We start from the raw sequence: 15,628 nt of genomic DNA on the forward strand, positions 1-15,628 counted from the left end.
GTGCTGGAGTGGGTTGCTATTCCCTCCTCCAGGGGATCTGGCAGGCGGTTTCTTTATCACTAGTGCTACCTGGGAAGCCTCCAGATTTTATTATGGTCATATATAATACATAGATACATATATACATAGCCATTTATATGTATAATTTCTTTTTAGATTCCTGATTCCTTGAGGGAAGAGACCATATCACTAACACAGTCCCCAGAAACTAGAAAGTATTTTACATGGATTGAATATTTGATAAATGTTCAACAAATTAATACACATTTAATAATAATACAAACCTGTTCCCTCCTCTCTGACCTTGGCTTCCACTTCTAATGTGTTCTCATATCCTTTTTGTTTCAGCTGAAGTGATTTAGCATTTACTAGTTGTGTGAAACAACCTTCATCGTCTGTCTGAAAAGAAAGGAAGAGAAGTCCTGGGTTCTCTGATTTGTGATTTAAAAAAGTCAGTTTTCAACCAATGACGATTTTGTGTTGGCCATAGAAGAAAATTTTACAAATGTTTTGTTCACCTTTTGGGTCCTTATCTTTTCCCCCAGGTGATACAAAATTTGTTCACTAATCATTGCATCAAATCACTGCAAACCTTTGCTTTCTCCCCTCGCTTCTGAAAGCCTATCCCATTTCTGTCATATTAAACTTTCCTTCCTATGTGGCACTAGTGATAAAGAACCTGCCTGCCAATGCAGGAGACACAGGAGATGCATGTTAGATTTCTGGATTGGTAAGATCCCCCGGAGGAGGTCATGGTAACCGACTCCAGTATTCTTGCCCGGGGAAGCTCTTGGACAGAGGAGCCTGGTGGGCTATCGTCCATAGAGTCGGAAAGAGTTGGACATGACTAATGCAATGTATGACCAACCTAGACAGCATATTAAAAAGCAGAGACATTACTTTGCCGACTAAGGTCCGTCTAGTCAAGGCTATGGTTTTTCCTGTGGTCGTATACGGATGTGAGAGTTGGACTGTGAAGAAAGCTCAGTGCTGAAGAATTGATGCTTTTGAACTGTGGTGTTGGAGAAGACTCTTGAGAGTCCCTTGGACTGCAAAGAGATCCAACCAGTCCATTCTGAAGGAGATCAGCCCTGGTATTTCTTTGGAAGGAATGATGCTAAAGCTGAAACTCCAGTACTTTGGCCACCTCATGAGAAGAGTTGACTCATTGGAAAAGACTCTGATGCTGGGAGGGATAGGGGGCAGGAGGAGAAGGGGACGACAGAGGATGAGATGGCTGGATGGCATCACTGACTCGATGGACATGAGTCTGAGTGAACTACGGGAGTTGGTGATGGACAGGGAGGCCTGGCGTGCTGCGATTCATGGGGTCACAAAGAGTCGGACACGACTGAGTGACTGAACTGAACTGAAGAAGCCTCTGTAATGATCTCGACCTAAATATTGACTGTAGTTGTTCAGTGGCTCGGTTGTGTCTGACTCTTTTGCCACCCCATAGACTATAGATCACCAGTCTTCTCTGTCCATGGGATTCTCCAGGCAAGAATACCGGGTTGCCATTTCCTTCTCCAGGGGATCTTCTTGACCCAAGATCGAACCCACATCTCCTGCATTGCAGGAAGATTCTTTACTGCTGAGTCATCAGGGAAGCCTAAATATTGACTAGGGATTATTAACTGTGTTTTCTTGATATCTAGGACATTAATGAAAGCACATATATTTATTGACTAGATGATTCATTATAGAAATTAGATTTCTAAACTAAACACTGGATTCCATATTATAATAAAGTTTTGTTTTCATTTTTTACTTGTTTGCATGATATTTATTGCATAGTAAAATTTAGTCATGCTTAATTTGGGCTTCCCTGGTGGGTCAGATGGTAAATAGTCTGCCTGCAATGCAGGATACCAAGGTTTGATCCCCGGGTCCAGAAGATTCCCTGGCGAAGGGAATGGTTACCCATTCCAATATTCTTGCCTGTAAATATTTATTGAACAATAAATAAATATTTATTGCACAACTTTAATCAATTTAATTTACTTATATACAGATGCCATGACTCTTTTGAAAATGAAAATGAATCTTAGTCTCCCTGATTTGATAAAGATTTTGACAGCTATATTTCTCTCATGATTATCTTGCTTATTAGTATTCATCTTGACCTTCATCATCATGTTTACCACCTTAGCCTTTCATTCTGCAACTTAGATACCTTGCTTTTCCACACCTGACAATGTCTGTTCACAGTGCCTCACCTTGACCTTTTTTGTACTCTTCCTCTGAAATCAGTAATTCATACATTTCATTTCTTAATACAGCATGTCCTGCTGCTGTTTCCTTTACATCTCTGATGTAATCGAGGACTCTCATCCATCTTTTCACTTGGTCCCCCTCTCTTCAACCTGATGCTGATCTCATAGACTCCCACATGCAGGTTAGATTCCATAGTGTCATTTGATTCTCCCACAGGCCTGGTTCCTAACATTTGCCATATTTTTCTTCTGTTTTCTGTTTGATTAAAGTCAACTTTGGAGACTTCCACATCCTTTTATGCCCGGAAACCTGGCATTTTGATTGCTATCAAAAGGAAATTGCAAAACTGGCCAAATAAATACTATCATAAATCCATGAGCCCTATCTTCAAGTGGTTTCTGATTATTGCCAGGCAATCTTAAAATATTTCCCTATTCCACAGTTTTCCTAGGTGACTAATTCAAACACTACTCTCATATTGCATTGTATTATGTTGCATTGTATTGTGTTCTTTATTGTATTATCAGTCACAACAAAGCAAGGTCTGGTGTTAGTGTCCTGGGGAGAGTGGTTTCCATATACCTGTTGACTGAATTCTTCACAGATGCTTTTTGGATATTTTCCATAGCAGGGAGAAATGTAGTGCAAATATTTTCTGCATACATTAATCGTCACCAGGCCACGGACAGGCTTTCCATATGTGTATCTGTAACAATAAAGTGGTCATACAAAAAGATATTTAACATAAATAACTCACATTTCCTATACATGATTTGATCATTCATCTTACTCATCTACAGCAATTGCATTTCCTTTCACAGCATTAGCACTTTAGAAATACTTATTCTGAAACAGTCTTCTCTATACCTCTAAAAGAAAATACTTATGAGTACTGAATTTTTTTTTGAAACACCTCCAAATGGAAAAGTAACAATGTGGTTTTTCTCAGATCTTACTTTCCTCTCAGTTGAGGTTTGACTATAAAACTGCCTATTTCCTTCTTTTTCTGCTGTCATACTATCTAGGTTATGATTCTAGCTTTGTCAGTACCTCCAAAGTTGTTTTAGGGAAAAAAATTAGAGAAACATAGAGAGTGTATTGCTTTTGTTTGTTTGCTGGTTTTACTTTTTAAGATTTTTGTTGTTGTTGTGGACTTAAAAATCTTTCCAGAATTTGTTATAATATTGCTTCTTTTTACGTTTGGCTTTTTGGCAGCAAAATGTGGGATCTTATCTCCCTAACCAGGAATTGAATCTGCACCCCCTGCCTTGGAAGGCAAATTTTTAGCCACTGGACCATCAAGGATGTCCCAAGAGTGTATTTCTAAGTCCTCCCTAACTTATATATGTTTTAAGAGGATAAGTGAGGAATTAAATGGGAAAGCACTAGCTATAGAACAAAAATATCACAAATGAACTGTATCATGATAGTTGGATTCTGCCAAATCTGATGGAAGGATGTGATGTATGGCCTGAATATTTATGTCACCCTGAAATTCATGTTGAAATTCTAAATCCCAAAGGATGATAGTTAAGGAGGTGAGGGTTTTGGGAGGAGGGTGAAGTTCTCATGAATGGGTGAGTGCCTTCATAAAAGAGGCTCCAGAGAGATCTCTTGTCCCCCCTTCCATGTGAGGACGTAAGAAGATGCTCTGAACCAGAAAGAAGACCTTCACCAGAATGTGACCATGCAGGCACCTTGATCTTGGATTTCCCAGCCTCTGGGACTGTGAACAGGAGGAGAAGGGGCCGACAGAAGACGAGGTGGTTGGATGGCATCACTGACTCAGTGGACACGAGTTCGAGCAAGCTCTGGGAGATGGTGAAGGACGGGGAAGCCTGGTGTCTGCAGTCCATGGGGTCGCAAAGAGTTGGACATGACTGAGTGACAGGACAACAATAGAACTGTGAACAATACAGTTCTGTTGTTAATAAGCTCCTCAGTCTGTGGTATTTTGTTATGATACCCTGAACAGACTAAGGCGTGATGTGAAGCTGAACTCAAGTCTATTGTTTCTTAAAGTATGCTTTCTGGACCACCTCCATGGACATTCCCTGAGACATGCAGTGAGATTCAGAGTACCAAATCCTTCTTCAGATTTAGAGGTGGGGCCAAGGAATCTACATTTGAAATAAGCACCTCCATAGATTCTCATGCATGCTTAAGTTTGAGACCCTGTCCAAACTGTGAAGTAGGTGAAGTTTGGTCTCAGAAACCCCAAGCTTCCCCTTTTTAGTGTCTCCTCCCCTTCAAATTTCTATAAGTGCTGATAAAGTAATATATTATTTACTAAATTTAGTCATTTTGTTGAATCTTCTCTTTAAATCTGAAGCAAAAGGCTTTTTCCCTGATGAAAAAATGTAAAGCATCAAAGCTGGTGAGAAGGAAAACACATGTTTTTTTATGTTGTTTTTAAAAGCAAGCAGTAAATCCAACCTCCTTGATGTAACTGGAGGGGACTTTATTGCCCAAAGGCAATCAGAGAAGAAATAAATAGCATACATTTTATTTCTTTTTAAAAATTTCATTTTATTAAACCAGAATATAGTTGTTTTACAATATTGTGTTAGTTTCTGCTGTATAACAAAGTGAGTCAGCTATACAGAAACATATATCCCCTCTGTTTTGGATTTCCTTACCATTTAGGTTACCACAGAGCAGTGAGTAGAGTTTCCTGCACTATCTCGTATGTTCTCATTAGTTATCTATTTTACGCATAGTATCAGTAGTGTATACATGTCAATTCCGATCTCCCAATTCATCCCACACCCCTTTCCTCTTTTGGTGTCTCTACATTTGTTCTCTATGTCTGTATCTCTATTTCTACTTTGCAAAAAAGTTAAATGCATGTATTTTTGATTCTATATTAATATATCCAGCATTTAAGATAGAGGGTCTGCTTAACTTCTTTCTAGCTTCCCAGAGTTAAAAAAATTAGGGACAATACAAAATTGGAGATAATAAGACATGGAATAACATGGAAGCTTTGGGCTCCAGAATTAGATGGTTTGGGTTCACTTTAGTCCAGTGTCTGGGATATAGAAATGCTTCATGCAGCTATATGTATTTTTTTGTTAATTGCCGAGGCAATATAGAATTATGCAGAAAGGTTCAGGGTCTGGAGCCAGACTGTTGGATTTAAATTCCAATCTGCCATTTATTGTCTGTAGGAACTTGAACAAATTAGTTTATTCTTTATATGTTATAGTTCCCTCATTTGTAAAATGAGAATTATTATCCTCATCTCACAAGGTTAGTGTAAGAACAAAAACGCAAGTAAGTGCAAGGCACTTTGAACATTGCCTGGCACATTTTAAATGCTCAGTTAATAATTTTACTAACAGTAGTAAACATATTGCATGCTATCACCCCTGCTCCTTCGTCTAAGCTCAGACAAGTTGGAGAGACTCGTTCCTTCTTTAATTAAAATAGTTGGAAGGTCAGTAATCATTATGTGCAATACAAACAGGGTAGGGAAATAGAAATGAGATGAAAATGTGTAACTCACAAGCTGCAGACAGAAACCTCAAATTCATCCTCTAGGAAACTAATCTTCTTGGGCATTTTCACTTGGACCTCAAATTTGGGCAAAACTGTTATCAATAAAAGAAAAAAAAACACAAATGTGAGAGCAGGCAGAAAGTCTTGCAAGAGTATTAGTAATGATTCTATTACAGAATCTTGTAACAAAGAGTCACCTGAAGTGATTTCAGTTACAATAAGGAGCAGCAGGTCACTACTGGCAAAAAAGAGATGCCATTCATACCCATGGGCAGTTAGCACCATGGTAACTTAGGCTGGTATTATAGTTCCTAGACTCTCCTCAGAATTTGTCCAAGATTTCAAAGGTGGGAGGGAAACAGCTGCATTAGTCTCTGAAGATCACCATGATTAGATCTGGTCACAGGTACAGAGGGGCCAGAAACTTTCAGTTTGTCCTTATTTTTTTCCCTGTCTGCTCTAGCTCTTCTTCCCAACTTCTATCCCTGCTGACTCACAGAGACCCTGGGCCCACTATCAGACACCTGGTTATAGAAATACCAAAGTGGGAGGAGGGAGAGCTAACATCCTCCCATTGATTCTTCTACCAGTTTCCCTCAGTGGTCCACTCTGGAATCTGAATGTGCTCTTGAAAGTTCTGATCTGTACATCCTAACCCTTGCTTCAGGAGGCCTGGTTAGTAATTTCCTCAGATCCATCAGCTCCTCCTGAGGCACTCTGACTTTTCCAGCCTCTCCCACACAGTTGTATTTAAGGTTAGTTGTTCCTACAATTAATCCCTGTTCCATAATTCTCATGGCAGTTCTGGTGAGACAGGAGAATCCTGTTTTTGTGATAAGTCTCCTATTCATGGCAAACAGATGGAGAAAAAGTGGAAATAGTGGCAGATTTTGTATTCTTGGGCTTCACAATCACTTCAGATGGTAACTGTAGCTATGAAATTAAAAGCCGCTTGCTCCTTGGAAGAAAAGCTATGAAAAACCTAGACAGTGTATTAAAAAGCAGAGACATCACTTTGCTGACAAAGGCCTATATAGTCAAAGCTATGGTATTTCCAGTAGTCATGTATGAGTTTGCGAGTTGGACCATAAAGAAGGCTGAGCACCAAAGCATTGATGCTTTCGAGCTGTAGTATTAGAGAAGATTCTTGAGAGTCCCTTGGACAGCAAGGAGATTAAACCAGTCAGTCCTAAAAGAAATCAACCCTGAATATTCATTGGAAGGACTGATGCTGAAGCTGAAACTGCAATGCTTTGTCTACCCGATGTGAAGAGCTGACTCATTGGAAAAGGCTGTGATGCTAGGAAAGATTGAGGACAGGAGGATAAGAGCAGGCATAGGATGAGATAGTTGGATGGCATGACTGACTCAATGGACATGAGTCTGAGTGAGCTCCAGGAGATAGTGAAGGACAGGGAAGTGTGGCATGCTGCAGTCCATTGGGTTACAAAGAGTCAGACATGACTTAGCAGTAGAACAACAACTCCTTATCCACAGCATGATGTATTTAACTTACCTTAGAAATTCTACATAATTGATAACTAATAAGATGGTTTCAATGTCTGAGAACTATTATTAGCGTAAATTACATGTAGGTTACAGACAGCAAGGATGTAATCCCAGAAAATACACCCTGTTATAAGATATAGATCAAGAGATGCATGTAGATGACACAATATATTGGTTAACAATTTATGTTTGAATAGGGTCAGTTGGAACTATTAAAATCTCTTATGCTTCTTGGCTCCATGATTTTGGTAAATTTTTAATTTCTCTCAGTTCATTTCAGTTCAGTTGCTTAGTCGTGTCCAACTGTTTGGACCCCATGAATTTCAGCACACCAGGCCTCCCTCTTCATCACCATTTCCCAGATTTCACTCAGACCTACGTTCATTGAGTCCATGATGCCATCCAGCCATCTCATCCTCTGTCGTCCCCTTCTCCTCCTGCCCCCAATCCCTCCCAGCATCGAAGTCTTTTCCAATGAGTCTACTCTTCTCATGAGGTGGCCAAAGTACTGGAGTTTCAGCTTTAGCATCATTCCCTCCAAAGAAATCCCAGGGCTGATCTCCTTCAGAATGGACTGGTTGCATCTCCTTGCAGTCCAAGGGACTCTCAAGAGTCTTCTCCAACACCACAGTTCAAAAGCATCAATTCTTCTGCACTCAGCCTTCTTCACAGTCCAACTCTCACATCCATACATGACCACAGGAAAAACCATAGCCTTGACTAGACGGACCTTAGTTGGCAAAGCAATGTCTCTGCTTTTGAATATGTTATCTAGGTTGGTCATAACTTTTCTTCTAAGGAGTAAGCGTCTTTTAATTTCATGGCTGCAGTCACCATCTGCAGTGATTTTGGAGCCCCCCAAAATAAAGTCTGACACTGTTTCCCCATCTACTTCTGCTTTATTGACTATGCCAAAGCCTTTGACCGTGTGGATCACAATAAACTGGGGAAAATTCTGAAAGAGATGAGAATACCAGACCACCTAACCTGCCTCTTGAGAAATCTGTATGCAGATCAGGAAGCAACAGTTAGAACTGGACATGGAACAACAGACTGGTTCCAAATAGGAAAAGGAGTATGTCAAGGCTGTATATTGTCACCCTGCTTATTTAACTTCTATGCAGAGTACATCATGAGAAACACTGGACTGGAAGAAACACAAGCTGGAATCAAGATTGCTGGGAGAAATATCAATAACCTCAGATATGCAGATGATACCACCCTTATGGCAGAAAGTGAAGAGGAACTAAAAAGCTTCTTGATGAAAGTGAAAGAGGAGAGAAAAAAGTTGGCTTAAAGCTCAGCATTCAGAAAATGAAGATCATGGCATCCAGTCCCATCACTTCATGGAAAATAGATGGGGAAACAGTAGAAACTTCTCTAGTATCAATATACTCATTTGTAAAATAGAGATGGTATAGTATCTGCCTGAGAGGGCTATTGTAAGGATTTAATGAGATAGTGCATGAAATGTTTGGCAAATATTTAGAAAATAAAAATTCTTGCTACTTTTTGATTGTTATATGCTAGGTTTTTGCTTGTCACTACATATAAAAATGACCCGATCTTGTGTTCTTTAATGTCATAAATGTGTTGACATGTGTGGAATTCTTACCGTATTCATCCACTTCAAAAGAGTGCTCTATTTTTTTCTGAGACTCCTTCAGCAGTACCACCTTGTAGGGACCCAGTGCGGGCTCCACTGAGAGTGGGAAAGACAGCTGACTGAGTCCCCCTTGCAATTTGAAACTGGGCCATTGGAAAATCCGGTTCCTTTTGGGGTTCTATAGGTAAAAGCATCACAAGTATATTGAAGTAACTGAAATATATAGTTTTGAGTAGAAAGACAGCTTTTCAGGGAGGATGACATGGGAAGCAGGCTAATTAGCTGGTTGGTAAATTGGCACCAAAGGTATTAGCAAAGGTTTCTAAGAATTCTAGACTGAGAAAAGGGCAACTTGCCCAGCTGAGATAAGACAGGTGATAGTTTCTCTTTTTGTGATTATGCATACCCATCTTGGTCAGAAATATTGCAAGACCCACTACATTGCATCATCTCAGAGTATTTTTGTTCCTTCATTGACATCTTATCCACTCTCCCCAGGATTTATGAGAGACAGGGAAAACAGTATTTATTTAGTTCTGAAGAAGTGCCAGTGGGGAAGGAGAAAGTGGAAAGAAGAAAGTTAATATAACTCACAGTGAGTCCTCATCCCAAGAGAGAGACACAAGATATTACCTACCTCAATATAAACCATCAGGAACTGAAAAGAAAACAAATAGCGTGAGTGTGAGACAGAGTATAAAAAGACAAAACTGTGACACCAGCATTAAAACAGTATTTGGACCAGAAGGAAGTGAGCCTATTCAGTTCTTGTCTGGATGAGGAAATGTGGCCCTGTTTGAGTCATTACACTTCATATGTTCGGTCTGGGACATAGTCTCTGAAGAAATCACGGGGGCTTCTCTGATGGCTCAGCGGTAAAGAATCCACCTGCCAGTGAAGGCGACAGTTTCAATCCCTTATTTGGGAAGATCCCACATGGCAACTAAACCTGTGTGCACCAACTATTGAGTCTGTGCTCTAGAGCCTGGGAACCATAACTACTAAGCCCATGGACCTTAGAGCCTGTGCTCTGCAACAAGAGAAGCCACAGCAATGAGACCCTTGCGCCCTGAGGCTGCAGAGTAGCCCCCGCTCTCCACAACCAGAGAAAATTCTGAGCAGCAACAAAGACCCAGCACAGCCAAAAATGGATAATTTATTTTTTTTTAAAGAGAAGGAAAAAATCATTCTTAAAAAAAGGAACAAACAGAAAAGAAATAATGATTTCCTTTTTTGAAATAATGTAATGTAGACGTGTAAAAAGATACAAATAATGAGTTTTATTTTGTAGTTGACTTATCTGTGAAAAATTCTCCATTTCTCTTAAGAGAGATATCAAATGTACTTATTTTCCTTTGTCCATTTAGAATAATTGAGTCTTTAAGGAGATAATTTCAACTGAATATTTAATTAACTTTAAGAATGTAGTTGATGAACTTATCTCCCTTATCCTCCAGTAGCCATATGCTTTGGAGAACTTTCTGTGGTAGATTTAAGAATCTCATATTGGTCTCAGGTTCTCCAAAGAACAAAGAACAGGTTTTTACCTTTTGGGTTTTTTTTTTTTTTTTTCTCCCAGTCTTACTGCTGGGAAAGATGGAAGGCAAAGGAGAAGAGGGCGACAGAGTAGGAGATGGTTAGATAGCGTCACTTACTCAATGGACATAAACTTGAGCAAACTCTGGGAGTTAGTGCAGGACAGGGAAGCTGGTGTGAGGCAGTTCACGGGGTTGCAAAGAGTCAGACACAACTTGGCGACTGAACAACAACAAAATAGCCATTGTTATGAGACTCACCGTTTCATTCAAAGGGTGAAAGTTGACATCCACAGAGACAATGCGGAAGTTCACTGAAACACAGAGATTTTTCTCATGAAAGCCTCCAGTGGAAATTCACGGTGGTAACACAAATAACAATGTGCCAGGATTTCTAAAACGTAATAGAGAACTATACCTCCAACCCTTCAGATTGCATTTGCTTGTTTGGTTCCTTATACCTGTTTGTCCTGGCTTGTAGATGGGTTTGTCTGTCTGGACAAAGACTAGGCTTTCTGCTTCTGTAACGTACATCCGCTTCCTCTTTATGAAGTTCTGGGTTGGCCCTTGCACCTGTACAGTTATGAATGCTGAGGGAAAAGATGATGCTGGAATCTGTAAAACAGAAATGAGCTGAAGAATCTGCCCAGATCCACTTCTGAATGTCTCAGCTTTTGTGACGTTCTCATTTCTCTGGTTAGTCCCATGGGAATTAGTAAGAGCTAGGCTTCCTTGGTGGTTCAGATGGTAAAGAATCCACTTGCAATGCAAGAGACTCAGGTTCGACCCCTGGGTCAGGAAGATCCCCTGGAGAAGGGAATGGCTACCCACTCTAAGATTCTTGCCTGGAGAATTCCATGGACAGAGGAGCCTGGTGGGCTATAGACCACAGGGTCACAAAGAGTCAGCTGGACATGACTGAGAAAGAGATGCTTTCGCTTTCATTTCTTCAGGGTCAAATGGAATGTCCCCTGCTTTATAGATTAATATGAGTGTGTACTTTGGCCACCTCATGCGAAGAGTTGACTCATTGGAAAAGACTTTGATGCTGGGAGGGACTGGGGCCAGGAGAAGAAGGGGACGACAGAGGATGAGATGGCTGGATGGCATCACTGACTCAATGGACGTGAGTCTGAGTGAACTCCGGGAATTGGTGAAGGACAGGGAGGCCTGGCGTGCTGTGATTCATGGGGTCGCAAAGAGTTGGACACAACTGAGCGACCGAACTGAACTGAAATGATGAGTGTGTAACATGAAGGCAGCGATTTATTGAATTGATTAAAGGAGAAATGTCATTGCAATAAAAATGAAATAATTCTTCAACTAGTCGTGACATTGAAGGAAATAAGTTCTCATTTTTACAGTAATATGGTAGTATTAAAATAATTTAAAAAATTTATTTCTAGTAGTCAAAAGTAGCACTGTATATTATCATTGGTAGTGAGCTGGTATGATAACTATTTAATACTTTAAGTTAATAAAAGGTTACAAGGACAGTACATTAAACATCAACCATCTGGGAGATCTTAGATAAGTCACTAAACTTTACGAATCTGTGTTTATATCTATAAAGGCATGAACATGATTTACCTTCAAAGTTTGCTTTAAGAACAAACAAAATCATTCTTGTAACCATTGTTATCTTTTGTATATTGTACCAGTTCTGTTTGTAAATATTATGAAAGTATATTCAGTAGAACTTTTATCTTTAGACTTGTTTGAAATTCACTCTGTACTCCTCATTTTACTTTTTTGTATTTTATTTTTTATTGGAGTATAATTGCTTGATGATGTTGTGTTAGTTTCTGCTGGGCAACAAAGTTAATCAACTATATATATACATATATCCCCTCCCTCTTGAACCTCCTTCCCACCCCTATCCCACCCGTTAAGGTCATCACAGAGCACCAAACTGAGGGTTTTTAATTGTTGAGGGTCAGAACCTAAGGCATCAACTAATGTGTTCTCTCTGTAGAGATTTCCCTTCCCCCAAGGAGGAATGCTGACCGTGAAGGAGCTGCAGTAGAAGGAATTTTTCGCCTCCAGGTCTGTGAGGAGATTCCTGCCCTGTATCCCATCTTCCAGAGTTACTGTCAGTGCCACTGTCTCATTCAGGTGATTCAGCAGGACACAGACCTTCTCAGGAACACCAGCGTACAGCTGTGATGGGACCAGCACCAGGTACTGTCTGTGGAGGAGAGGGGTCTGGGTCAGCCATGGAGGGGTTATTGTGGTTGTTTTCTAGATAATCTTTGCTATCTTCATCAGTCACAGAACCGAGTTAGATTTCAGCAGGAGTGGCAAGGAGTATATTCTTCAAAGGCCAATCCAGAGACCTTAGAAACTCAGAACCCCACTACCAAGTTAAACACCCATACATTTCTCCAGTATTGTGGAAATAGTCACCATTACAACATTAGCAAACCTATTCGTAAGCTACAGATAAGCACTCCATGAGTTGTTATACATTTTGGATAGAGGCAATTTTCTAAAATAGAAATTTTCAGTGAACCAGGAAAATGTGATCACACACACACACACACACACATGCGAATATTATTCAACCTTAAAAAAAAAAAGGAAATCCTGCCCTTTGTGAAAACATAGATGGCCCTTGAGGGCACAGTGCTAGGTGAAATAAACCAGAGAAAGACAATTATGCCTGGTATCACTTACATGTGGAATCTTTTTTTTATTTTAAGTCAAACTTAGAAACCTAGAGTAGAAAAGAGCTTTCCAGTGGCTGGGAGGTAGAGGGAAACAGGAATAGGTTGGTAAAAGGGCATAAACTTTCATTTATGAGGTAATGAGAGCTGAAGATATAATATCTAACATGGTGACTATGGCTGATAACACTGTATTATATAACTGAAATTTGCTCAGAGATCAGAAATTAAATGTTCTTACCTCTCCCTCAAAAGTAGATAGCTGAGAGACAGATGTGCTAGATAAATCATTAGATTAATCTATGTGATAGATTAGCTAGGTCAATGGGAAAAATCCTTTCACAATATATATGTGTGTTGTACACTTTAATATCTTACAACTTTAATTCTCAGCTATACGTCAACAGTCCTCTCAAAACACTTTTATTAACAAACAATATTATTAATCAATTAATTATTATTGAAACCAGTAAGAGAATCTGTCTGTGTGTGGTCTTGGGTTTCGTATGATGGTATCACAAGTCACTTTGTTCCAGGAAACATTAAAGAGATAACAATTCATGGAGAGGAACTGAATCTATTTTCAATACAGTTTCAGAAGCAACTTTAGCTCTTCTTTTTCTTCCACTCTCTGCAGATAGAAGACAAACTAGGCTAATCATCAGACGTATTACCATTGTACACCCAGAAGAAAATATCAGTCCTCTGTTGCTGTTTATCTATCATTTAGAAAAGCCCAAACATACTGTACTCTGTGATGCTCTGGTGGCTCATGCTTGTCGATCTATCTGAAGTGTCCTGGTCTAGCTGGAAAACTTCTATTTGCTTCATAAGACTCATCTCAAAAACAAATTCCTTATGTAGAATTTGGTGATGCCCCTTCCTTTATATAAGTTCCCATGAGGAGTTAGGTATTATTTGTCAGTATTCCCACAGAGGGCTTCCCTAGTGACTCAGGAGATGGGGGTTTGTTCCCTGATCCAGGAAGATCCCCTGGAGGAGGAGATGGCAACCCACTTCAGTATTCTTTCCTGGAAATCCCCTTGACAGAGGATGTTGGCGGGCTACAGTCCATGGGGTGGCAGAGTTGGATACAACTTAGCAACTGAACAACAATTCCCACAGAATCCTGGTTCTGTTTTTGCATTTTATTTCATTCTCTGTGCACCATCTCTCTTGCTCTCTTTTATGCTATGAGGTACTGAGGTCACAGCCCACATTTTGTTGATTTGTATGTTCTCAAAGTATAATGCTAGCCTTTAAAGATTTGATGAAGGACTGAGTGACTTGACTCCATCCTTGGGCTTCCCTGGTGGCTCAGACAGTAAAGCATCTGCCTGTAATGTGGGAGACCCAGGTTCAATTCCTGGGTCGGGAAGACCCCCTGGACAAGGAAATGGCAATCCACTCCAGCACTCTTGCCTGGAAAATCCCATGGACGGAGGAGCCTGATAGGCTACAGTCCATGGGGTCGCAAAGAGTCGGACACGATTGAGCGACTTCACTTTCACTTTGAGTGACTTGACACATCCTGGCTTGTCTTTAGGTCTCATCCATCTTGGGAACCCACGACTTGGAGGAGACACAGATATTATGTCACTTTGCAATGGCAAAGACAAGACACTGCAGCCTTTTTCATTAGCCAGTAAAGAATTTATCTCCTTTTTTTGGTAGGAATTATATAGTTTTATTTGGTGAATATTGTAGAATTCCATCATCTTGGCAGGCGAATGTTTCACAAATATTTCACAAGAGACACCTTGTGTCTCTGAGTTTTCTAGAACTGGGAGTATACCTTTTACCACTTGTGGTAATCATTTTTCAATGCTTTTCAACAGCAGATAATTTCATAGAGAATTAGGAAATAAAAAGACAGACATCAAGAAATGGATAACAGAATGGAAGAGAGGAGGGCAATAGAATTTTCTGGAAATGTTGCTTACGGTTTGGAGGTAGCTGAAGCATCTCTGGGAAGGAGCAAGAAAAGCAGAATCAAGACTGGATTAGGCAGTTGATGTCCCCTCATGGTGTAGAGAGGAACAGGAAAGAATGGGAGTCTGAGTCCTTAATTCCTTGAACTCTGTCCTTGTTCCAGAATCCCTGGTTTTTATTTTACCTGATGGTAGTGAAAGTAAATGGCCAACCATTTATTTTTGTAAAATATTAACTACTTCCAGTATAAAAAAATCAATTGCAGATCACTTCCATCCACTTGCTCAAATTTTCAAAGGGCATGAAAAATAGCATGTTGAGACTATATTAGTTGTTGTTGTTAATCAGCAACTTTAAACATCTTAAAGAAAATAAATCAAAATAAATGATATGATTTGATGAAATTAAGAACTACTTATGTAAATACATAACACAGATCTTTTCCTGGAAGTCCAGGGAACAGCACACATTCCCTGAGCATTAACCAATAGAGTTCATTAACGAAACAAAGGAAAATTTATCCCAGAATTTTAAACAAAATAAATATAAAGATAATCTCTCCATTGTTTGAAAGCTGAGTTTTCACTTTTTATAGCTATCTTTATATTTATTTAGAAAGAAAATGAACCCATGTAATACATTATTATAGTTTCTTAGTTCAT

The 15,628-nt window shown here is 39.7% G+C and overlaps 1 protein-coding gene across 1 annotated transcript in view; it reads right to left on the reverse strand.

Moving 5' to 3' along the window:
* Window positions 1–15,128, reverse strand: part of LOC102175278 (pregnancy zone protein) — a 54,096-nt gene extending 38,968 nt beyond the window's left edge. The window contains exons 1-9 of the mRNA XM_005680883.3: window positions 14,978–15,128; window positions 12,376–12,556; window positions 10,830–10,983; window positions 10,630–10,682; window positions 9,471–9,491; window positions 8,843–9,011; window positions 5,726–5,810; window positions 2,800–2,923; window positions 285–399 (exon numbers count right to left, since the gene is read on the reverse strand). Coding sequence (XP_005680940.2) covers window positions 285–399; window positions 2,800–2,923; window positions 5,726–5,810; window positions 8,843–9,011; window positions 9,471–9,491; window positions 10,630–10,682; window positions 10,830–10,983; window positions 12,376–12,556; window positions 14,978–15,060 — 985 coding nt within the window. The 5' untranslated portion in view covers window positions 15,061–15,128. The remainder of the gene's footprint in view (window positions 1–284; window positions 400–2,799; window positions 2,924–5,725; window positions 5,811–8,842; window positions 9,012–9,470; window positions 9,492–10,629; window positions 10,683–10,829; window positions 10,984–12,375; window positions 12,557–14,977) is intronic.

This window comes from Capra hircus, chromosome 5 (genome assembly GCF_001704415.2).
Source record: "Capra hircus breed San Clemente chromosome 5, ASM170441v1, whole genome shotgun sequence".
Classification (NCBI taxonomy): domain Eukaryota; kingdom Metazoa; phylum Chordata; class Mammalia; order Artiodactyla; family Bovidae; genus Capra; species Capra hircus.